This window comes from Carlito syrichta, unplaced genomic scaffold (assembly GCF_000164805.1).
Source record: "Carlito syrichta isolate Samal-C Ts95f unplaced genomic scaffold, Tarsius_syrichta-2.0.1 Scaffold303137, whole genome shotgun sequence".
In the NCBI taxonomy this organism is placed as follows: domain Eukaryota; kingdom Metazoa; phylum Chordata; class Mammalia; order Primates; family Tarsiidae; genus Carlito; species Carlito syrichta.
The window spans coordinates 608,398-633,696 of record NW_007247233.1 but is presented as its reverse complement, the minus strand read 5'-3'; the positions used below and the strand labels follow the sequence as shown (position 1 = coordinate 633,696).

At 51.2% G+C, this 25,299-nt stretch overlaps 1 protein-coding gene across 1 annotated transcript in view; it reads left to right on the top strand.

The window, feature by feature from the left end:
- The window catches only part of RPS6KA2 (ribosomal protein S6 kinase A2), a 133,512-nt gene that overhangs the window by 103,038 nt on the left and 5,175 nt on the right, over positions 1–25,299 (top strand). The window contains exons 13-18 of the mRNA XM_021712222.1: positions 810–935; positions 14,709–14,798; positions 17,570–17,728; positions 19,609–19,770; positions 23,236–23,312; positions 24,862–24,979. Coding sequence (XP_021567897.1) covers positions 810–935; positions 14,709–14,798; positions 17,570–17,728; positions 19,609–19,770; positions 23,236–23,312; positions 24,862–24,979 — 732 coding nt within the window. The remainder of the gene's footprint in view (positions 1–809; positions 936–14,708; positions 14,799–17,569; positions 17,729–19,608; positions 19,771–23,235; positions 23,313–24,861; positions 24,980–25,299) is intronic.

The following is a 25,299-nucleotide window of genomic DNA, read 5'->3' as shown; positions in this document are numbered from 1 at the left end:
AAAAGGTCCTGAGAAGAATGTCCCCCTGGTGTGTCTGCAGCTGTAGACATGAGCCTGTTTGCTGCGTGGGGGTCAGCCAGCACCCCAAGATGGCAGTTTGATCTGTGGGTGACATTTGTCTGTTATGCAATGTCGTCTTTGAGAGGTCCACGGAAGGTGACATTTTTACCAGAAATTTTCCACTTTATAAATGTAACTGGAATACAGAGGCCTCTCAGAAGGAATTCTGATTAAACGCATCCAAGAACTGAGTCAGGGACATCGGCTGGCATTGGGTTTCAGTGATGTTTCTCTCCCTTGTGGCCTTTTGGAAGAATGTGGCGTGTGTAGAGTGGACACTTGCCATACAGTGTGCACTGTCATAGGTGGCTTTTGTCTTGGGTGAGGGTGGTGGGCTGGGGTGTGATGCAGGGCAGAGCAGGTTGTGACCTGGATATCATGAGGCCAGACTTCCAGTGAGAAGTTCCATCCAGATTCTCACTCTAGATGCTGGCATCGGAGCCGAACCCGCAGCAGCGAGCATGTCCAAGTGTCTAATCCCACACTCTGTCTCTCGGAGCTATAGCCCAGGAGCCAGGGAGGCAGGGATTTAGATCTGCAACTATCCTCAAGTGGTTTTGTGACCTCGGACAAAGATCCGCCAACTCCTGAGCCTCAGTTTCCTCGAGCTCACAGTGGGCATCCCCTTGCCCCCAGTCTGTGGGGTTGTGGCTGTGTGTCCTCACGCTCTGTGGGGCTTGTGTGCTGTGGCTGTGTCTAGATGAGAGAGCATCCTCACAGCCCTCTTTCCCCGTGGTCCCTCCCTGCAGCAGCTACACGGGAACAACATCCACTTCACCGACGGCTACGAGATCAAGGAGGACATCGGGGTGGGCTCCTACTCAGTGTGCAAGCGATGCGTGCACAAGGCTACTGACACCGAGTATGCTGTGAAGGTAAGGCAGACCTGCCTTGTGTGCGGTGCATGGGCAAGTGTGGTGTGTGTGGTGCATGCGTGAGCGCAGTGTGTGTGGTCTGTGTGACCACTGTGTGTGTGGGAGCTTGGTGCGCGTGTGGCGCGTGTGCAAGTATGGTGCATATGTGGTGTGTGTGTGTGAGCACAGTGTGTATGATTCATGTGTGCTGAATGTGTGATCGTGCACAGTGTGTGTGTGGTGCATGTGCAGGTGTGGTGCGTGTGTAGTATGTACGTGAGCACAGTGTGTGTGGTGCATGTACAAGCACCACGCATGTGCTTGTGTGCTCAGCTGCATAGTGACTCCTGCAGTAACATCTGAGCCTGCACGAACCTTCTCTCCCTCCAGTCTCCATCTGTCCTGACAGGCTCAGTTTGCTTTGATCCGGAGTCACCCATCACCAGAGGGGTCTAGTTTCAGCCCTATCCAGCGTGTAGGAACTGGCTGCCTTAGTAGCTTCTTGTATAAAAAACCAAGAATGTAGCCAGGCTCAGTGGCTCAGCCTGCAATCCCATGCCTTTGGGAAGCTGAGGTGAGTGGATTGCCTGAACCCGCGGGTTTGAGACCCACCTGGGCAGCGAGACCTCATCTCTACAATAAATCAAAAAAAAATCAGCTGGGCGTGGTAGTGCATGCCTGTAATTCTGGCTACTTGGAAGGCTGAGGCAGAAGGATCGCCAGAGCCCAGCAGGTCGAGGCTGCGGTGGCCAGGAGCGGCCACTGCACTCCAGTCTGGGCGACAGAGTGAGACTCCAACTCAAAAAACAAACAAACAAACAAAAAAACAAGAATAAAAGCTCTGGGCCCCAGTATTTTAAGAAAATAGAGTTGAGAGACAGGCCTGGCATTTGACAAGAGAAGAAAGGAAAGGAAAGAGGGACAGAAGAAAGGAGAAAGATACAGTCACCAAAAAATAACTAAAGCCACACGTAGAGGTATAAACCAGTATCACTGGCAGAAACTTCAGTAGAGTACCAGTGGTTACTCCCAACCATCAAGAACCATACATGAAAAAAAAAAAAAGAACCATACATGGGCCCAATGCAGGGGCTGTGATCCAAGAACTTGGGAAGGCTGAGGCAGGAGGATCACTTGAGCTCAGGAGTTTGAGACCTAGCCTGAGCAACATAGCGAGAACTCATCCCTACAAAAAATTAGCTGGGCATGGTGGTTCGCACCCGTAATCCTAGATACTCAGGAGGCTGAAGCGGAAGGATCACTCAAGTTCAGGAGGTTAAGGCTATGGCTAACTGTGATTGTGCCACTGCACTCATGCCTGGGTGACAGAGTATGACCCCAACTCAAGTAATAATATAACAAAAATGATTAGCCAGGTGTGATAGTATGCACCTACAGTCCCAGCTACTCAGGTGGCTGAGGCTGAAGGATTACCTGAGCCCAGGGGGTCGAGGCTGTGGTGAGTCATGATTGTGCCACTGTCCTCCAGCCTGGGTGACAGAGTGAGATCCCGACTCAAAAAAAACAAAAAAGAGTGTTTCAATACAGAGGAGCAATCAATTTGCAAGTCCTTCTGACAGCTTCTCCAGTTCAGTCTGCCCGCTCTCTTGAACTGGGCTCCAGCTGGGTAGAAGAAAGAGCTGGGTCTTCCTATTTCTTTTCTACAATCCTTGAACATCCAGAAGAGGTGGAGGGAAAGAAAGACATCACGACACCTAATTCCTGGGAAAACTGGTGGAGCCTACAGTGAGGCTCACTGTCTGGAAGGAGAGCTCGTCCCTGGCATCTAGAGCAGTGCTGTGCTCCGATGTGGTCCCCTTCGTGGTGTGGGCTTACAAGCTGAATCTATTTCTAGGCATTTTGTTTCTCCGGCTCCTCCCTCTCATTGCTGGGAGAATGAAAGCAGAACTCAGGGGACTTCCCATTCAGATGATATGCTGTGTCCTCATGCAACAGTGTGGATAGTCAGGCTGGATTCCACCTTGGACCTGAGAATTTCCCTATGCTCGAAAGTGCATCCACATAAGCCTCATGGGCGTGCACAGGCTTCTTGGGGTTTTTTTCTGCTTGACTCACCCTCCCGGCATTCCTTCTCATTGTTTATCAGGTGGCAAGCAGCTGTCCTAGAAACAGAGGCTGCTGGCCAGGAGCACTAGGAAACAAGCCTATCGTTTGGACAGTTGGCACCCATGGGCCCTTCCTCACACAGCCTGCTTCCAAGAGACTGGGAGGCTGGGAAGCCGTGAAGCCACACAGTCTAGAGGCCGGTCAGCGCTCGCCCTGTGCCTCTGTAGATCAGTCCATCCTTGACAAAGGCGATGGTGTGTTTTCTCTCAATGCCCACATCCAGCTCTTATGTCAAGACACTGTCTGAATCAGGCTTTGTTAAGTGGCTTATAACTCAGTCCCCAGAGGTCCTGTTGAGGCCAAACCATGTGGAGTTTCAGTGATGGCCCTCTCCAGGAAGGAAGCTGGGCTCTGGGTCTCGGGCTGATGGCAGAAGGAAGAGCCGGGCCTTCCTGTTGCTTTTCTACATGCCTGGACGTTTCCTGGGTGGATTCAGCTGGTGAACATGACGGGGATGTCCTGCATCCTTTCTGAGTCCAGTGGTTTATTGTCCGGAAGATGCTTGAATTCGCCGAGCCCAGGAAGGAGCGGTACCCCGGAAGGCCTGGGACTTGTCAATGATATGCTTTCGTGGCCCAGAGCTGTTTCAGAAGCATGTTTCAAGCTGTGCGTGGGAGTAGCAGCAAGAAGTTCCTTTGTTTGAGTAAGGGTCTCTGTCACCCAGACTAGAGTGCAGTGGCATGATCATGGCATGATCTACCTCCTAGGCTCAGGTGATCCTTCTGCCTCAACCTCCCTAGTAACTGGGACTACAGGTGCATGCCACCACACCTGGATTTTTTTTTTCTTATTTTTTCTAGAGACAGAGTCTTGCTATGTTGCCCAGGCTGGTCTTAAACTCCTGCTCAAGTGATCCTCCCTCCTCATCCTTCCAAAGTGCTGGGACTGTGGGTATTAACCCCGACACCCAACCAAAAAGTTCTTTTTTCTATTGCCCTTGTCTGGATTTCCTTCAAAGATGAACAAGCTTTCATCTTTGAAGGAAGTCATTTTTGAGGATGGGCGCATGTCTTACCCAAATTGCTTTACCAGCAGGGTCCTGGTTCTGTGTCATATTCAGCGTTTTCCTGGATGTGATTGGACCATTTCTGGCTTGTTTCTGTGTCGCTGACTTGTTGAGTAGCAATATCTCCACCTATTGGTGGAGGAACCAAGAAATAGAAAAGCTCAGAGTTTTTTAATGTGACAGGGAACTGAGACTGTGGCGTTGACTGTTGGGTGTGTGAGTGGATCTCAGCTCAGCAGATATCCTGCTGCGATTCAGCCACCAGGATCCAGCAATGCCCCCCCGGACCCCTCCCCCCAGCAGCTTACACACCCAACTGTCCATACCCGCCCGTGACTCGTGGATGGCATGGATGGAAAGGCGGTCTGCTTCATTTGAAAGGATCCAGTCAGAGCCAGAGAGGGTACCCCCTCATCCAGCTATGCGGATGACTCAAACATCCCCACTGAGTAATGAACAGAAAAAAGAATGCTGCAGTCTTGACTGAACAATGAGCACTAGGACCAGAGTCCTGTGGACTCTGCCTCTCCAGACAGACCCCATTGAGTGACTAGGCCCCCCTCCCCCAGGATTCCTGGCAAAGGCAGGAGACCATCTGATTTTCACCACTGTGGTAAGGGGTGCTGCTGGTGACCACAGGTCAGGGAAGCTGCTTAGCCTCCTGCTGTGCTGGGACAGACGCCCCCCCCACCTGCCACCCCATCGGAAGCTGGAGAAGCCCACTCTAGAGTGTCCTGCTGGGGGGTGGTGTTATGTAGGTCAACCCAAGAGGCTGGTGCTTTGAAGATGGGGGTGGGGTTTTCCTTCCCCTTCAAGTTTCTGGGGCCTCTCAGCAGTGGGCCAAGCATCTAACCAAAGAGCCCAGCATTCCCACGTGGGGCAGGCAGCCTTCACGTGACCCAGGATGCTGGTCTAAGAAGACCAGGCAGGCTTCTCATCCCTCCAAGATCAGGCATGGAGGCTTGGGTCATGTATGGGGTCATAGTTGCTCTCACCTTCTTGAAAGAGCATCATATTTTGCCTGAAGTTATTTCTACGTCTTAGGGTTTCCTAGTTTTGCCACTATAATTACCCTGTCATTCTATAAACTCACTGAAGGCTATGCTTAAACCAACTTATCCACGTATATTCCCAGTCAACAAGATTGCCGGTTTTTCATTAATTTTCAGCTGTATTTTAAAATTGAGTTCCCGCTGCATGCTGGGCACTATACTGAAGGCTTTGGTAAGTGGCAGCTAGAACTGGTCCTAAAATTAGCTCCATTCTGGCTGTCACTTCCTAAAACCTTCAGCACTGTGCCCAGTTTCCAGCAGGGACTCCATTAATATGAGCTGAACAACAGTCTGCGTTCCTGGGCTCTGTCTCTCACTCTGGACTCTGGCAGACAACCCTGGAATGTCCAGGATGCTCCATCTGCACTGTCTGGCCTCAGTGGGAAGGGCGGGGTGCCACTCCCTCCTGCCTCATGAGCACCCCTGCAGGCTGGACTGCCCTGGGGCCTCTGCCAGTACGCAGCCTGGGCTCTGATGGCCAGATGAGAAAAGCCATTGTTTCTCTCAGAGCTTCCTTTTCCTGCCATCGGACACATTGTAGCTGAGCAGATGTGCCCTACTTTCTAATTACTAGGAGCCATTTTATGGGGACAAAACGGCTAATGAATATCCTGTAAAACGTTAACTCTGCTTTTGCTGTTATGACCAGTTTCAGGAGGCAACAGGTAGGCGATGCAGTTGTGCAGGATCTTGAAATAACATGCGTATGACTGCACAGGTGTCTACCCTTCTTTAAAATCAGATTCAAGTCTGGGCAATATAGTGAGACTCCATCTCTACAGAAAAAAAAAAACTCAAAAAATTAGCCAGGCATGGTGACACATGCCTGTGGCCCAAGCTATTTGGGAGGCTGAAGGGGAAGGATCATCTGAACCCACGAGGTCGAGGCTGTAGTGAGCTATGATCATGCCACTGTGCTCCAGCCTGGGAGACAGAGTGAGACCTTGACTCAAAATATAACAAAAATCAGATTAAAATGGAGTTAAGGGTCAAGTGTTAAAGGTCATTGTGACTGAGTAGCATTAAAAGGAGCGGGAGAGCCTGCACAGTGACTCACACCTGTCATCCCGGTACTTTGGGAGGCTGAGGCGAGAGTATTGCCTGAGTTCAGGGGTTCAAGACCAGCCTGAGCAACATGGTGAGACCTCATCTCTACAATAAATCATAAAATTAACTGGGCATAGCAGTGCACACCTGTAGTTCCAGCTACTTGGAAGGCTGAGGCAGAAGGATCGCCTGGGCCCAGCAGGTCCACGTTGCAATGGCCTTGACTGTGCTACTGCACTGCAGACTGGGCGACAGAGGGAGACTCCCGACTCCAAAAAAAAAAATAGAGGGAGAGAAGTGTATTTGAAAGAGAAAGTAATTAATAATCTTATTCCATCAAGGTGCTATACTCACTCTATAAGAATTAAAAGAGTTATTTATTTTTCTTGGATTTTTATGGCTTAACACAGCCAGAAACACATTCTAGAGAGTGGTGCTTTGTACAGGTGGGAGAATTCCTGGCATTATGTCAGTGGGGGAAATGTGTAGGAATATTTAAATATACACAGTTCACTCTTGAACAACATGGGTTTGAACTCCAAGGATCCATTCCTATGTGACTCTTTGCAATAAATAACGTAACTTTTTTTTTTGAGGTTTTAGACAATTTGGGGAAAAACCCTACAGATGAACCATATAGCCTAGAAGTATGGGGGAAAAATAAGTCAGGTATGCCAATATGTAGATGTCAGCCTATTTTGCTTGATAGATAGACTGAGATTTGCCTCTAGTGGGCCCCAGAATTCAAGAGCTCCTGCTAGTCACACCCACTGGCTGCCCTTTCTGGAACACCTGCCCTGTCAGCTGCCTCACTTTCCAGGCCTTACTCACAGGTAGAGGGTTTCCCTACCCCGCGAGCTCCCCATCGTCCTTACCCTCCCTCCTCCTTGGCCTGCCTTGCTCTCTACAGCGGGCGTTACCTCTGACATGGGTCATGTCCTGTCTGTCACACCCCCACACCCTCCACGGCGCAGTACTTCACTGTGTTTCACTGTCGTTCCAGCACCTCAAGAAAGCCTGGTATGTGCGGGAGCAAAACACATCTTAGCTGATCGTGAGGAGCCTTCTATTGTAATACTTGGTGGCATTAGTATGTGTGTTAATTAAAAGGAAAACAGGAATCCCAAGCTGCTTCAAACTTGGATTTTTTTTTTTTTTTTTTTTTGAGTCGGAATCTCACTCTGTCGCCCAGACGGGAGTGCAGTGGCCGCTCCCGGCCACCGCAGCCTCGACCTGCTGGGCTCCGGCGATCCTTCCGCCTCAGCCTTCCGAGTAGCCGGAATTACAGGCATGCGCTACCACGCCCGGCTGATTTTTTGATTTATTGTATAGATGAGGTCTTGCTGCCCAGGCGGGTCTCGAACCCACGGGCTCAGGCAATTCGCTCACCTCAGCCTCCCAAAGGCACGGGATTACAGGCTGAGCCACTGAGCCCGGCTCAAACTTGGATTTTTAATCCAGCTTCTGACAGAGTACTTCTTGGGAAAAGGACATGTGTCATTTTCGCAGACCCCTTGTTTAGGGATCCCAGGACTTTCACTCTGACACAGCATGTTTTTGTTTTGTGTTTTGAGTCAGAGTCTCACTCTTTTGCCCAGGTTGGAATGCAGTGGTGTGATCACAACCACCTCAGCCTTGACCTGCGGGCTCAGACCATCCTTCTGACTCGGCTTCCAAGTAGCTGGAACCACAGGCACCTGCCACCATGCCTGGCTAAATTTTTTGATTTGTTGTAGAGATGAGGTCTTGCTGTGTTGCTCAGGCTGGTCTTGAACCCCTAAGCTCAAGCAATCCTCTTGTCTCCTCCTCCCAAAGTGCTGGGATTATAGACATGAACCACTACGTCCATCACAGCATTTTTTTTTGAGTTGGAGTCTCTCACTCTGTCACCCAGACTGGAGTGCAGTGGCCACTCCCAGCCACTGCAACCTCGACCTGCTGGGCTCTGGTGATCCTTCCGTCTCAGCCTTCCAAGTAGCTGGAACTAGAGGTGCATACTACCACACCCGGCTAATTTTTTATTTATTGTAGAGATGAGGTCTCGCCAACTTGCCCAAGTGGGTTTCGAACCTGTGGGCCCAGGCAATCCACTCATCTCGGCCTCCCAAAGTGCTGGGATTACAGGCTGAGCCACCGAGCCCGGCTACACAGCATTTTTTTACTGGATGCTTTTTCCACGACAGATACAGGGCTACGTTCTAGATGAGAACAGAGACCTGCTCCTGGGACAACAGTCCAGCCATGCAGGAACCGTGGGTGTCACAGAACCATACGTGGAGTGCGCCTAAGAGTCTGATGCCAAACAGACTCCCACTGTTTAGCTCTGTCTCCTGGCCCATCATGTCTTCAAAGGCGTGGCACAGATACACACCCAGTTCTGCTTTTAAACGTCAGTTCTGCTTTTAAACGTCTCTTCATCTGTCTGAGACGCTGCACAGGAGAAGGACCAGGTGTTCCTGGAGGGAAGACACAGCTACTCTGCCTTTTTCAGTAGAGCTTCTTCTTCTTCTTCTTCTTCTTTTTTTGTAGAGAACAGGGGTCTACTATATTGTCCAGGCTGGTCTCAAATTCCTGGTCTCAAACAATCCTCTGCCTCATCTTCCCAAAGTGTTCAGGTTATAGGTGTGAGCCACCACATCCAGCCCCATAATTTTATGTTATTAAAATTTCCTTCATTTACTTTCACAATAGAATTGAGTGAGAATAAAATGAGATTCTTAGAACTGCACAAGGGCCTGTGTCACCGATTCCTAATTGTGGTGATAGAGTGTGGCAGCCACACACGCACTCAGCCAGATCTCCTGGGAGGTGTCTGGTGTGTGTTCAGATGAGGCTGTTTAAAATGCCATGAGCGTGTCCATGCTCATGTTCATACTGTGTATGTAATCTGTCAACAAAAAAGAAATGGATTTAAGGCAGATGTTTGGCATGAGTGGAGCTTTATTTAGAAGAAGAACTGATTGGCATGGATGTTTTCAGTTTTGAGCTCTTTCTGACGTCAGTGCAAGCTGATTTTATAGGAGAAAGTGTCTGTTAAATTTTCCAAGGGATTACATGGCTGCTGCCCTTGTTTCCAACATGCTATGGATCCTGTTGACAAGGTAGAGAAAGCTCCCTACCCACGAGTACATTTTGCTTACCTGCCAACTTGCCCGGTCGTGTAGCTGGCAACTACAGGCCCATCTCGTCAAGTGTCGAGGGAGGTGAGGGAGAGAGATGACATGGACGGGGGAGATGGAGAGATGGCCACCAAGGAAGAAAAGGGAAGAAAGTCCGGCGGGGGGGCAGGTGACTCCTCATCTGTCGCCAGCTTTGGCCCCCAGGAGCGATGGCACCTTCAACACGGTCCTATAAGCTCCACGGCTGAGAAAAGTCATGGTTGTTTGTTTCTGAAGCCATTCAGACACCTTGACTCCGCGTCTCTAAGGAAAGTGGAAGTACTCCGTTTGCCGTAAAGCAACACTAGGAACTGCTGCTCACCAGCTGCGGCGAGTGGCCAACCCCTGAGCAGTGTCCCCTCCTGTAGGCTGTTGGTCCCTTCTGCCCACTTGCTGCCACAGGAGAGAAGAAAAACAGAGAGAAAGGGTCCCTGGAGACCCGCCACCCACTCCGTGGCTTCTCAGCGTTATTTGAGCATCGACCTGGAGAGGAGACCTTGCCATAAACTCTTGCTGACAGAGCCTTCCTCGGTTCTGTTGCATAATAAAGGTTATGAAGCAATAATGACTGCCAGGATCAGGGACTCACCCCACCAGAGCCTCTCTAATTTAAAGCAAGGCTACCAAGAAGCCCGCCCCAGAGAAAAGGAATTCACTGATACACTTGCTCATCCAAGGCGTTTCTGAACAAGATGTTCCAACCATTCCCTGGGCCAGCCCTCTCGCGACCCCACCCGCCACTGTGTGCCCAGGGACTGGTGATCACACCTCCCAATTCCCTTTCTCTCTCAGGACTCTTCAAAAATAAAAACAAAAAACAAAAGAAAAATAATTCCCGAAAAAGAGTCACAGACAAGAGCAGCCAGTACTCCCCGACCGCACCAGGCCCAAACACAGGATGTCACAGTCGTGTGTCTGTGAGTCAGCTCTGTATCAGCTCTGGTTAGGTTTGGAGTGACCCTGGTCTGGTCAGAGAAGCGGAAAACCAGAAGGCGGGGCGGGGTGAGAGCTTGCTCTTGCCATGACCACACTGTGGACTTCTCCTGCACACCCACCCTCCCCACTGCCCCATGCCTGGAGGCCAGGAAACCAGATCGGCTGTTAGCGTGAGAATCTGCAACCCTCTGGCTTCTGGGCAGTTCTGCCAATGGGAGACAGATACCATGTAATGAGGATGGAAAGGGCCGGGACTCGGGACTTCCTGACCCTGTATCTCTACACTGCCCACAGCTCCCTCTGGGGCACCCATCCCTGCCACTCAACCCCTTCTGGTCCTGTGACTGCCCACCTGGCCAAGTCTCATGAGCAGAACCCCAAGGCGGGGCACCAACCTCCATCCCTTGGCTAAGCCCCCTGGGATGCCCAGTGTGTGTGACGTCTGGTTGTTCCCAGGCCTTTAACCAAAGTAGCATCTACTCCAACATTATTTTTGTTTTGTTTTATTTTATTTTGAGTTAGGATCTCACTCTGTCGCCCAGGCTTCACTCATGTTCCAAGACAGTAAATGTGGCAGTAAATGTTGCCCAGGCTTGTCTCAAACCACTGGGCTCAGGCAATCCTCTCGCCTCTACCTCTCAAAGTACTGGGATTACAGGCATGAGCCACTGCACCCAGCCGAGAGGTGTGTACAGTTAACCCAGTTTTTATAGATGGAGAAAATGTGTATGAGGGTGATTATATTTTATCTCTGTAATAAGAATAATTCAGTTGTGTCATATGCTTTCTCGATGCCAGATAGAATAGGAAGAGCCCAATACATGTTAATTTTCTAAATCTTAACAATGCCCCCGGAGATGCGTACTGTTTGTTTTCGTTTTTGTTTTTGAGTAAGAGTCTCACTCTGCCGCCCAGGCTGGAGTGCAGTGGCACGCTCACCACAGCCTCAACCTCAGGTGATCCTTCTGCTTCTGCCTTCTAAGTAGCTGGAACTACAGGCATGCACCACCACGCCTGGCTTGGCGGCAACTGGCTTTCCCTCATGTTGGGTTGCTCCTCCAGCTGAGTTCCTGCCCCCATGGGATGTGGGCCTTGAAACTTCTTGTATTTTCCTCTGTTTCCCCAAACGCTGCCTTAGGGAACAGCTGGTTTATGGTGTATCGGTCTTTTAAGATGTGATAAAAATTAACGTGCAAGCTCAAACATGTATCCGGTGACAGCAAATAAACAGGGTCGTAGCTCCAGTGTGTTCAAATCTAGCATGCCTCACATATTCACACACAGACCAGCTTGTATTACAATTTAAAATTTTTTAGCCAGACACGGTGGCTCACACCTGTCATCCCAATACTTTGAGAGGTGAAGGCTAGAGGATTGCCTGATCCCGGGGGTTCAAGACCAGCCTGGACAACTCGGTGAGACCTCATCTCTACAATAAATAAAAAAATTAGCCAGGCATGATGGCATGTGCCTGTGGTTCCAGCTACTTGGAAAGATCACCTGAGCCCAGCAGGTTGAGGCTGCGGTGGCTGTGAGCATGCCACGGCATTCCACCCTGGGCAACAGAGTGATACTCCGACTCAAAAAATAAAATAAAATAACTTTTTAAGTTAGTGAGATTCAAAGGTAACCAGTCCTTGAAAACTGTTCATAAATACTCATCACTGTAAATCAAAACTGTTCTTAAGACTTGCAACAAAAGAGCACGTAGAAACAAAATGATCGGAGGGCTCACGGACAAGCCAGCCACTGGAGCTCCAGACATTTACATAGTCAAACTCTTCTCATACGTTAGCCTGTAAAATATACTTAGAAATGTTTTGAGTAGGTAATAGATTCAAGATGTTAAAGGTACACATGAGGAAAGAGCAGAGTCTCCCTCTAGCCCCTCAGTTCCTGTCCCCATGGAAAGGCAGCTCATTACTTTGTTTCTCTTTCCTTCCAGGGTTATTTCATGCAGACACAAGGAAGTAGATGTGTCTATGCACATTATTTTGTCCATATTTAAAACAAAGGACAGCATCAGAGGCACCTGCCCCGCATGTGTTTTTACACCTAAGCTTTTTGCTCTTCATGTGTCTTGAAGACAGTCCCTGGCAGGACAGCAGTGGCTTCCTCTTTCTTGCCTCTCCTGAATCCATTCTGTTGTGAGCGGATAACATGGGTTCATGCTAAGAACACATCACGCTATCATGAAATTGTATCTGGGGAAAAAAATGAACCTGCTACTAAATTTTTTTAAATCCCTCGCCTGTATTTTAACTTCCCACAATGCAAAGAAAAATTCCTGACCCAGAGATCTGGAGCACCCAAGGCAGCCAGGGGCAGAAGTGTCCTGACACCCCCTATGCCAGCACCCATCCCAGGGCCCACAACAGTCTCCCATCCCCCACCAGGCTCCGGCGCCATAGGGACCGCCCCCACATTGAGTGAACCCTTGGGAACCTCCTACCCAAGAACCTTGTGTTGTCTGTCAGCTTCTGGCAGTAGTAGTAACCCTGAGCCCTGCTAAAATGTCAGTGGAATGGAACATAGCAGGATGAGAAAGGTTTTGTGTCCAGAAAGGGAGCCCAGCCTTTCCATCTAGTTAACAGTGCACACCTTTAGGATCCACACAGCACAGGCCATGAGGCCATCAGAGCTGAGAAGAGGGCTTGGAAAAATGTCCTTTAGAACTACAACAGGGCCAGGCTTGGTGGCTCAGCCTGTAATCCCAGCACTTAGAGAGGCCAAGGCAAGTGGATTGCCTGAGCCCGCAGGTTCAAGACCCCCCCGGAGAACTTGGCGAGACCTCATCTCTACAATAAATCAGTAAAAAAAAAAAAAAAAAGTTAGCCGGGTGTGGTAGTGCACGCCTGCAGTTTCAGCTACTTGGAAGGCTGAGATGGAAGGATTGCCAGAGCCCAGCAGGTCGAGGCTGCGGTGGCCGGGAGAGGCCACTGCACTCCAGTCTGGGCGACAGAGTGAGACTCCAACTCCAAAAAAAAAAGAACTACAGTAGGACGAGAACTAGCCCGGCATGGTGGCTCATGTCTGTCATCCCAACACTTTGGGAAGTGGAGGCAAAAGGATTGCCTGAGCCCAGGGATTCAAGACTAGCCTGGGCAACTAGGTGAGACCTCGTCCCTACAATAATTCAAAAAATTAGCCAGGTGTGGTGGCACACACTTGTAGTTCCAACTTCTTGGAAGACTGAGGCGGAAGGGTCACCTGAGCCCAGCAGGTTGAGGCTGTGGTGGCCGGGAGCACACCACTGCCCTCCAGCCTGGGTGACAGAGTGAGACTCAGACTCAAAAAAAAAAAAATGAACAAGAGCTGGCACTGGGATGGCTTTTTATGCCATTGGAGGGGAGGAGAGGACAGACGACAAGGAGACCGCCCCAGCAGGGAGGGCAATGCTCCCAGCACTTGGTCCATCTAAAGGCATAGGATGTTCTGAAAAGCTCTCCCGTAGCATCTCGACATGGTAGAAACGAAAAGCAAGTCCCCTCACACTCTAGGAGCAAAGTGACTGCATGTTCTCCAAATAGTGAGCCTCATTTCTAAAGGAGGTGAACGAGTGTAAGGAACAGCACGCATCACAGTGAGGATGGCGTGGCTTCTGCTCTGAGTATTGCTGATCTCCCACGAATGGGCTGCCCTGGCCCAGCAGGGGTTGGCAGATGTAACTGGGCACCTCTGGGGTACTAGGCATCAGGGCCTTCAGTCACCTCCTGTTTCCAGGCAGGCTTTGGTTCCCGATACCCTGTCCTTGGAAGCTATCTGTTTCCACGAGGTGAAACCATGTTGTCTGTTGTCCTAAGATGTGGATACGAGCACTGGGTGGGGGAGGGGACAGACAGATGAAAGTGCCCGTGTCTATGCCTCATGGGAACTGCAGCCTGCGCTCCGTTCCCAGCATCTCAGTGAGAACCACGGCTGCCTCACTTGCTGCTGGTATGTGGCTCCCAGAACCAGGGGGAAGCTCCTCTGGAGAGGGCACAGCAGAAGCTCAGGCTGCCCACCCCAGAGCCTGCTGTGGTGGGAGGAGCACAAGTTGCTGTTTGGTGTTCCTGTGAGAGCCTCCACACCCACCCCTCTCCACCCGACTTTATAATGTCTTAAAATTTGTGTCTGAAGGCTTGTGCTTCTCGGTAGCCTTCTTCAACATTTTTTGGTAGAGATGGAATCTTGCTATGTTGCCCAAGCTGGTGTCGAACTCCTGGCCTCAAGCCATCCTCCCGCCTTGGCCTCTCAAAGCACTGGGATTACAGGCATGAGCCACCACACCTGGCCTAAATGTAAATCTTAAGCTAGTCAGGGAAAAAAGGGACAGGCTATGAATTTCCAGGCAAGGTTACCTTGGTCAGGTGTGAGGCTGTCATCATAGCTAGCGTTGTCCAGACCTGAGTCTGAAGGGGTCTGAGCCAACATCGCTGGCTGGAAGCCTCAGAGTAGTCCTCTCACAGCGTATGCTGCTTTGTTCCAGATCATCGACAAGAGCAAGAGGGACCCCTCGGAAGAGATCGAGATCCTTCTCCGGTACGGCCAGCACCCCAACATCATCACTCTCAAAGACGTAAGTGTCTCCCGCTGCAGCGTCACCTTTGCCTTCCGCTTCTCAGCTGACACAGAAAAGCCACCGTGTATTTAGTGGCACTTCTACAACTACCTGCAGGCCAAGATGATGTCCTGAGCCGGTGCCCACGCATCTCTCAGTCTCCCGGGCCAACTTGCTGGGTCGTCCATTCAAATCCTCCTCTTAAGAGCACCCCCCCATCACGCCATGCACAAGTGTAACAGAGGAAAGGGTGACTCCTGTGAATTGTCACCCAAGGATGTCGATTCTCATTGTCACTCCTCGTTAGAATAGAAATGGAGGGGAAGGGATGGATGAGGTGGGTGGGGCAGAGCTGACACTCAGCTTGGAACCCTTTTGCAGCCCTTCTTGGAACTTCTCTCCTTCTCTGTTGGGAGAGGAGTGGCCTCTTTCCCTGGGGTGGCGGGAGCGGGAATCAGCCACACTGAGCCCACCAGGAAGCCCCACAGCACCCCATAAAGGCCTGGGGTGCCGAGTTCGAGATTGTGAGGAGGAGAAAGGAGACAGGTACATTCTTCTCCCCACCTCACCCTCAAACTCCTGAATGATTTCAGCATCTGAGCCCAGAGCCCCAAGGGTCAGCTCCCTCTGTGTCCCTCATGCCTAGTGATGGGTGTGCACATGGTCTTGATACATGAGCTTGGTACAGAAACAGCCATGTTGATTTTTTGAGTCCATTAGATTAAAGCTAAGTGGACAAAGCTGTCTTTTTCTTTTCTTGAGTTGGAATTTCACTCTGTCACCTAGACTGGAGTGCAGTGGCACGTTCCTGGCCACCGCAGCCTCGACCTGCTGGGCTCCAGCGATCCTTCTGCCTCAGCCTTCCAAGTAGCTGGAACTACGGACGCACGCTACTACTCCTGGCTAATTTTTTGATTTATTGTAGAGATGAGTTCTTGCTAAGTTGCCCAGGCGGGTCTTGAACCCGCGGGCTCAGGTCCACTCACCTCAGCCTCCCAAAGCATGGGATTACAGGCTGAGCCACCGAGCCCGACTAAAGCTGTCTTTTTCTACTGCTTCTCTGACATAACAGCACTGCTTTGCTTTGGTAAATACACCCTGGGCCCTACCTTCACTCTGAACTCCCAGCACCCGGCCACCCGGTACTATCTGTGGGGCAGTAGGACAGACGTTTCCCCGGAATCTGGCTAGAAATACTGAGGGTCAAGCTCCCCTCACAGACTGCGGGACCTGAGCGTGCATTTTAACAAGATCTCCCAAAGGTTCGGTGCACATTAACGTTTGAAGGACGCTGCCCCAGAAGCCTACTTTTGTGTGGTGTGAGCCAGTGTTCACATCTCTTGTTTGTTTTGGTTTCTTTTTGAGTCGGAGTCTCACTCTGTCACGCAGGCTGAAGTACAGTGGCACATTCATGGCCACCACAGCCTCAACCTGCTGGGCTCAGGAGATCCTTCCACCTCAGTCTTCCAAGTATCTAGGACTACAGACACGCACCACCATGCCCGGCCAATTTTTTTATTTATTGTAGAGAACAAGGTCTTACCAATTTGCCCAGGCTGGTCTCGAAATCCTGGGCTCAGGCAAACCTCTCACCTCGGTCTCCCAAAGTGCTGGGATTATAGGTGTGAGCTACCTCGCCTGGCTCACATCTCTTAACGTCTGAATCCCTCTGCCTCTGAGAGGCCGGGCACAGTCATGAGATGATTCAGGTCAGTTAAAAGCGTCTATGTGTGGTCTGAGCATGCTCATTCCCTAGTCAGCAGCAGATTGGTAAAGCTGTTTTTGTCTTAATAAGAACCACCGGGGTGGACACAGTGGCTCACACCTGTAATCCCAGCACCGTGGGAGGTGGGAGGCCAAGGCGGGAGGATTGCTTGTGTCCTGGAGTTCAAGACCAGCCTGGACAACCTCGTCTCTACAAAAAAATTTAAAAATTAGCCTGGCATGGTGGTATATGCCTATAGTCTCAGCTACTGTGGAGGCTGAGGCAGAAGGATGGCCTGAACCCAGGAGGTAAGGCTGCTGTGTGCCATGATGGTGCCTGTACTCCAGCCTGGGTGACAGAATGAAATCCAGACTCAGGTGGCTCAGCCTGTAATCCCAGTGCTTTGGGAGACCGAGGTGAGAGGATTGCCTGAGCCCCCAGGTTTGAGACCCACCCAGGCAACTTGGTGAGAACTCATCTCTACAATAAATCAAAAATTAGCCAGGCATGGTAGCACATACCTGTAGTTCCAGCTACTTGGAAGGCTGAGGCGGAAGCATCGCTGGAGCCCAGCAGGTCGAGGCTGCGGTGGCTGGGAGTGTGCCACTGCATGCCAGTCTGGGCGACGGAGTGAGACTCCAACTCAAAAAAAAAAAAAGGAATAGCCATTCCTGGTGTGATTGGAATGGCCCTCCGCTCACTTCCTACAGGAGTCTTATTTCACATCCAGGAGACCTGAGACCCCAGCCTCTCCCCTTGGACACCCCTCTTCACTCTCGGGGTCCCTGAGACCCCAGCCTCTCCCCTCAAATTCTCCCCTTCACTCCCAGGGTTTCTGAGACCCCCAGCCTCTCCCCCTCAGACTGCCCTCTTCATTCCTAAAGGCCCAAGACCTCAGCCTCTTCCCTCTGATTCCCCTTTTCACTCCCAGGGGCCCTGAGACCCCAGCCTCTCCCCTCTGACTCCCCACTTCTGCCCCCTCTGTAGCCATGGCCCCTTTGCCATCACCAGCCTGCCGGGGAGTCAGCCGGTGGCCGCAGGTACCATGCGCCGTCTCTGAGGCCCACGCCCTCTCCACCTGCAGGTCTATGATGACGGCAAGTTCGTGTACCTGGTAATGGAGCTGATGCGGGGCGGGGAGTTACTGGACCGCATCCTCCGGCAGAGATGTTTCTCGGAGCGCGAGGCCAGTGATGTGCTGTGCACCATTGCCAAGGCCATGGACTACCTGCACTCCCAGGGGGTGAGTGCTGGGCACTACGGGCTGAGGGGGGCATGGCTGGCAGGGGGAGCAGGAGGAGCTGATGGCCGAGAGCTGGGAACTCAGGTTGCCCAGAAGCCTCTCCAGAGAGCCCCTCTCTCACGTCTGTGCTTTGGCAGGCGTGCAGAAGAGGAGGCATGTTCTTCTCTCTTCAGATCCTAGCTCTTGGCAAGATCCTGTCTGTCACACTGGCCAAAGAGAAATAGACATGTTGATGAGCAGGCATATCTCCTGCACACACAGGAGCACTCAGCCGTGAGTCAGAGGGGTGGTCGGGACTTGAGCTGACACAGCATCCTAACAAAAGAACAACACGTTCTTAGGGAAGAGATAGGACAGAGGGAAAGGACTTGGAGCGTCCAGGGCAGGAAATTGCGGAAAAGTAAAATACACAGGAAGCGAATGGAGGATGAAGGCCACTGAACCAAGTTGTTAAGTGGGTCCCTCCAGTGCTGTCTCAGGCTGATCGAAGGACATTTAGACTTTTCATCACTTGCACTGTGTAAAGTTGAGTTCATGGAACGATGTGAAGGGACATCAGACAGAACTGACAATGAGGCTGAGGTTTACACAGCCTCACCTGCCCCGGGCTCCGTCCAGGCTCTTCTTCCGCTGACTCCTGACCTCTGCACACCCATCACACAGTTGAGGAGCCTGGAGCACGGAAGGCTGTGTGTCTCACCCGGGGTCGCACAGCAGCCCTTGGGAGCGGGGTTCAGCCAGGCTCTTGGGCTCCAGGCTGTGCTCTCAGCCCCAGACCCCGCTTCCCCAGGAGGCAGCCACACACAGCTCACTTCTGCCTGTCTCTTCCCGGCGTGTCCTGTGAAGCAGGCGGGACCACCGTGGCCAGCTGTGTGTGCATGGTCAGAAGTGTTAAAGCGCAGTCCTCTCTGCACATGAGAATAGTCTTCCAGGACCACACATTGGGCCCTTGTGTGATCACCACTGGTCTGGAGTCTTAAGCCTCTGAGTTTCCCCAAAACAGTCTGGTCTCGAGGATGCCTTGCACATACTGGGTTTTGCAGATTGGCTTCTCTTTAATTCCCTGGCCATCCGGGCCTCCGGGGCTCTGTGGGCCAGGCTTGCCTTTTACATCCTCCCATGGGGCTCTAGCAGGACAATTGAGGTGCTCAGGTCCCAGCCTGTGCTAAGGCATGCCACATGGCCTTACAATAGCCCTGTGTCCCCTCAGAAGACAGCGCTTTGTGCCATAGCTAGCGCTTTGCTGTGAGGTGTGCTGGCCCCACCGCCATGACAGCAGCACGGTCCCCATGGGAGGCCTTGGGGCCCCAGCACAGGTGCTTGCAGGGCACCCACATGGGCAAGTTGATTCCTGTCCGGCTCCCCCATGAGTCGGTGTCCTTGTGATCGCAGGGGCTTGGTCTGTGCCTCTCAATGGTGCAGTCCCAGCTAGCAGGGCTTGGCATGTGGTAAATATTTACTGAATGAATATCTTTTGGGCTGGGCATGGTGGCTCACGCCTGTAATCTCAGCAATTTGGGAGGCCAAGGCTGGAGGATCACTTGAGCCCAGGAATTGAGACCAGCCTGGACAACAGTGAAATCCTGTCTCAAAAAAAAAAATTAATTTAATTTAAATTTAAAATTTTAAAGTTTTTTATGCTGGGCATGGTAGCTCCCACCTGTAATCCCAGAACTTTGGGAGGCTGAGGAGAGAAGATCACTTGAGGTGAGGAGTTCAAGACCAGCCTGGGCAGCATAGTGAGACCTTGTCTCTACAGAAAATTAGCCAAGTAGGGTGGTGTGCCCCTGTAATCCCAGCTACTCAGAAGGCTGAGGTGGGAGGATAACCTGAGCCCAGGAGGTCAAGGCTACATTGCCCTGACCCCTCCTGCCTTCCAGGTTGTCCACCGAGACCTGAAGCCGAGCAACATCCTGTATATGGACGAGTCTGGAAACCCCGAGTCCATCCGGATCTGTGACTTTGGATTTGCCAAGCAGCTGCGCGCTGAGAATGGGTTGCTGATGACACCCTGCTACACAGCGAACTTCGTGGCCCCAGAGGTAAGCACTGTCAGCAGGGGACCAGCCTGTCCCTTGTCCCTAGGGAGGCCTCATCTTTCCCAGTTGCAGACCCCTTCAGCGGGCATGGTAGAGGCTGGCCAGACGCCCGCAGTCCTGTCGGGAAGCAGGAACGGGAACCTTCTATCTCTTGAATCAGCCACTGATGCTACTTAAACACGGTTATTTTTATCATTTTATTTACCATTTTAAAACACCTTTAAATGCTAACATCTTTATATAAAATTATCATCAGTTTTACATGAAATCGTGCTGTTGACAATTTGGATCAAATCTGCATATTTGGTCCAAGTCAGAATGAGAGAGAGCACCCTCAGGCTCATTGTACAGTCAGGATGTGGTGCAAGGGGCATCTGTGGTCAGAAACGGATCAGTCACAGCACAGCAGAGGCTGAGGCCTGGGGTTTAGACATCCTCGACAGAAGCAAGTGGGCAGCTCTCAGATCTAAGAACACTTGGGTTCCACAGGGATCTGCTGCTGAAAGCTCACATGAACCCAGCGGGCTCTGTGCACCCCCGCCCTGCTCTGAGAGCCCCAGCAAGGCCATCTGGTGACTTTGTCCGGTCTCAAGTCTCCTGGGGGCAAGTTCCATTAGGTTCTAAAGTCATGGAGATATTTACAGAGACAAGTCAGTGTCTTGCTCAGAAAAGCAGAGAACCGAATAAGCATGGTGGCTCATGCCTGTCATCCCAGCACTTTGGGAGGCAGAGGCGAGAGGATTGCCTAAGTCCACGTGTTCAAGGCCTGCCTGGGCAACATGGCAGACCTGTCTCTACAATAAATCAAAAAATTAGCCGGACATGGTGCACATGCCTGTAGTTCTAGCTACTTGGAAGACTGAGGTGGAAAATCGCCTGAGCCCAACAAGTCAAGGCTGTGGTGGCCGTGAGCGTGCCCCTGCACTCCAGTCTGGGCAACAGAGTGAGACTCCAACTCAAAAAAAAAAAGAAAAATTAAGTAAATAAATAAATTTTTAAAAAATTAAAAAAAGAAAAAGAAAAGAAAAGCAGTCGTATGTGAGCTGCTGGCGAGGTGGGGAGAGGGAAGTGGCTGAGGTTGCTGACGGGGAGGTGAGGCAATTTGGAGCCCTATGGATCCTTCTGGTTGGATGAGGTTGTCAGAGCCTCCCGGGCAAGTGGAGCCAAGTGCATGGCTGGTCCTAAAGAAAGGCACGCCTGCCCTCTAGTGGCAGTGCTAGGAGTGGCTTGAGCAGTGAACTGGCCACTGGTCACAGCCAGGACGCTCCTGCATGCCGTAGCTGGGAGTGGGCTGAGCGGCTTTGTGAGGTGACCCAGGGGTCATCCAGACACTTGGGCAACCTGTGGCCCCTTTGAAAACAGCCTGGTGGGCATCTCGGGAGTGTCTCCCAGTCACATGGGCCCTGAGTGGCCTCATGAGTCACCTGTGTTTGCCCTGGGGGAGGGGGCGGGGTGGGTGCCTTTGGTCTGTGTAAATCCAGGTCACGGTTTTTGGTAAACACGGGGAGGGATGGGGCTCTCCTGTGTCTGGCCGCTTTGCCGTCAGTTCCATCATCCTCGGCACCCAGAGGCACGTTTTGGGGTGGCTGACTCTGGTCCCCCAGTACTGATTTGATTGATTATAAGCCTCAGCTTGTTCTGCCCCTTTGCCAGTCACAAAGCAATCTTACCAGGACTTTTTGCTTTACTCTCATACACCCTATGAAGTAGACAGGGTGCAAACTATTAACGATTTTGGGAGTCAGAAGAAAACAAGCCCCAGGTTTTGAGTAACTTAAAGACCACCCTGCTGGTGAATCACACAGCGAGGGCTTGAGCTAGGGGTGCTTGCTCCTTGCTCTGTCCCTAAGAAAATTGAACATAGCTCTCCCGACTCCAAATCCTGACTGCATTTCATGCTGAATTCAATCATCTCAGCAATCCCTGAGCACGTATGCAGCTTTCTTTATTGTTACTCAATTGTTATTCATCAGAAGATTGCCCTCTATTGAAGTGTGTAATCCTAAAATACATTATAATTTTCCTGCTTTAACAATTCCTGGCCTGACTCAGTGGCTCAGACCTTTGATCCCAGCACTTTGGGAAGCCGAGGCAGGAGGATCACTTGAGCCCAGGAGTTTGAGACCAGCCTGGACAGCAAAATCTCATCTCTACAAAAACTACAAATATTACAGGTGCACACCTGTAGTTCCAGCTACCTGGAAGGCTGAGGTGGAAGGATCGCCTGAGCCCAGCAAGTCGAGGCTACGGTGGCTGTGACATGCCACTGCACTTCAGCCTGGGCAACAGAGTGAGATCCTGACTCAAAAAAAAAAAAAGAAAAAGAAAATATTCCTCAAAAAAAAAAATTTTTTTTTTTTTTGAGTCAGAATCTGTCATCCAGGCTGGAGTGCAGTGGCATGCTCATGGCCACCACAACCTTGACCTGCTGGGCTTAGGCAATCCTTCCACCTCAGCCTTCCAGGTAGCTGGAACTACAGTTGTGCACCACCACACCCAGCAAGTTTTTTAATTTATTGTAGAGACCAGGTCTCACCATGTTGCCGAGGCTGGTCTCAAACTCCTGGGCTCAGACAATCCTCTTGCCGCAGCCTCCCAAAGTGCTGGAATTACAGACTCACGTCTGGCCACAGTGCTCAACCAAAGAATTAAACATCAAATTATCATACAATTTGCAGTTTACCTGCTGGGCATATACCCAAAAGGACTGAAGGCAGGGATTTTGACAGATGTTTGTCCACCCGTGTTCACAGCTTCATTGTTTTCGATAGACAGAGGGTGAAAGCAATCCTTGTCCATCAGCAGATGGCTGGGCAAACACAGTGTGACCTAGACCTGCAGTGGGATACTATTCAGCCTTGAAAAGGACATTCTGACACGTGCTACGACATAGAGGAGCCTGGAGGATGTTGTGCTGAGTGGAATAAGCCAGTCACAAAAGGTCCAGCAGCGTAGGCGTCCACGCACAGGCGCTCCCTGGAGCAGTCAGATTCACAGGGACAGAGAGCAGAATGGTGGGCACTGGGGGAAGGGGAGAGTAGGATGCAATGGGGCAGAGCTGGCGTTTGGAAGATAAAAACATCCTGTGGATGGGTGGTGGCCATGGTGGCACCACAGTGTGAATGCACTTAATGCCACTGAACTGCACACTCCAAAAGGGGTAAGATGGCCGGTTTTACGTTCTGCACATTGTACCAAACAGAAAACTTCTCCCGCCTTAAAAATTATCTCCCTTACAATCTGTCTATCATGTGCCTGACAAGAGCTCTGGTTCACAGTGGGGCCGGCCCATGGGAGGGCCTGCCGCGGTACCTGTGGGTGGGTTTGGCCTCAGGAAATGGCTGTCTTGCTGAAGACACAATGTCACCCTGCTGGGCCCTACCTGCCAGGCTTAGGTGCCCACTGTAGAAACATGCTACAGATCCAAATGTCCTCAGTGAAGCACTTGTCTGTGTTCTGTCTCCCCAGGTCCTGAAGCGTCAGGGCTATGATGCGGCGTGTGATGTCTGGAGCTTGGGCATACTGCTGTACACCATGTTGGCAGGGTAAGGATGACTGCCAGGTGTCAGTCGCCAACACATTCTTGCAAAGATGCAGGAGGCAGAAGCCTCTGTGTCTGGTCCCTTGTGGGTCATGCTGCTAGGGTCATGCAGCTAGGGTCATGCTGCTCTGGTTTTGTGCAGACACCACGCATGTGCACACGGGCTGTGAATGAAGGTGGTCAGACTTCCTAAGTCCTCCAGGACCGCTGAACAAGGACAAGAAATTCAGCCATGCGTGTTCTTCCAACTCGGCTCATAAACAACACAACCAAGCCTTTGCCTGCACGGTCTGCGTTCTCTCCCTGAATTGTGCCACTGTCTTAAAAGGCAGACCCATCGGTGCCTCAGAACATCCTCTTCAGCCAAGAAGCTTCTGTAGAAGCTTCTGGGTCAAGCAGCCTCTGTGGCGATGCCTGCCAGGCAGTGGCTGTGGACCTGGGTTTCATGGCTGTGAGTTGTACATGCCCAGTTCTTTGTGACCAGACATGTGGTGTTACAGAAAGAGGCGTGGGCCTGCCATCTGGACTCCTAGCATCCACCCGAGCCCTATCCTTCACTAGCCCTTGCATCTGGACCTCATTTCTGCCCCTCTGAGAGGCACAGGACTCCCAGGGCTCCTTCTTAGTGGTGGGGGGGACTAGGATCCCACGAGCTCCACTGGTCCTAACATTCTGAAGTTTATAAAATACTTGAATGGAGGCAAAAAGAAAAGGACCCTCGACCACCCACCCTGCTTGCCATAGTGAGCCAGCAGAAGCCCTCTTGGGAACGGATGGAAGTGGCCCATTGTGCGGGTGTTTCACGGTTACTTAGCAGGTGGTATCCAACACCAGGGCACCCCGGGAGCGGGGCTGTGCTCTGAGGATGGCACTTAGCAAGGGAGACACTGCCAGTGTTGCTGACACCACACTGTTAGATTGTTTTTGGTTCTTCTGATACTCACTTTGCCTGTACGTAAAACTGGGATCGCAGACTTAGCTACTAAAGGAAGTGCCATTAAAATCACATTCCTTTTCTTGGAAAGCATGTGCTGGTGTACGTTGGTGTGTGTGAAGGGGTGATGGAATGGTCATCTGTCACACACTTAGAGTATGGCCACAATGGAATCAGGCATTTGGTGTATGTTCACCACACACTGTGCACGTGCAGTGGTGGTTCAGAACATCAATTTGTCAAAGAGCCCAGAGCTGGTCATAGATCAACCATGGGTCTCCCAGACTTCAATCTCAGGCTCTCTTGTGTGATGCCACACTGTCACCATAGAAACCGAGTCACTAGGCAAGCCAGTGTGACCAGAAAGGATCCAGGAGAGTCAACCCCAGGGTCCACAGGGCCCTTTTCACCTGTCTCATGGACCTCTGGCGTTGACCAAGGAAGGAGAACGGCTGTAGCATTGGGACATAAATTCTGCTTCACCATGATCCCAGATTCAGGGCATCACAGGGAAAACAAAAAAGCTATTATTTTCAACAAAAAGGATACAATATCCATTTGTAAACTCCATTTTAGATGGCAAAGTGAAGCTCACCAGCACAAACCCTCTCTCATACAGATTCACCCCCTTTGCGAATGGCCCGGATGATACCCCCGAGGAGATCTTGGCAAGGATTGGCAGTGGGAAGTATGCCCTCTCCGGGGGAAACTGGGACTCCATCTCAGATGCAGCGAAAGTGAGTCCATTCCCTGTATTCCTGTTCTTAAATACTGAGACTCTGCAAGACCCGTGTCATTCTGAGGAAGCCAGGGACACCTTTTTTTTTTTGAGTTGGAGTCTCACTCTGTCACCCAGACTGGAGTGCAGTGGCCGCAGCCTTGACCTGCTGGGTTCCGGCGATCCTTCCGTCTCAGTCTTCTAAGTAGCTAGAACTACAGGTGCGTGCAACCACGCCCAGCTAATTTTTGATTTATTGTAGAAACGGGGTCTCACCAAGTTGCCCAGGTGGGTCTCGAACCCACGGGCTCAGGCAATCCACTCACTTCGGCCTCCCAA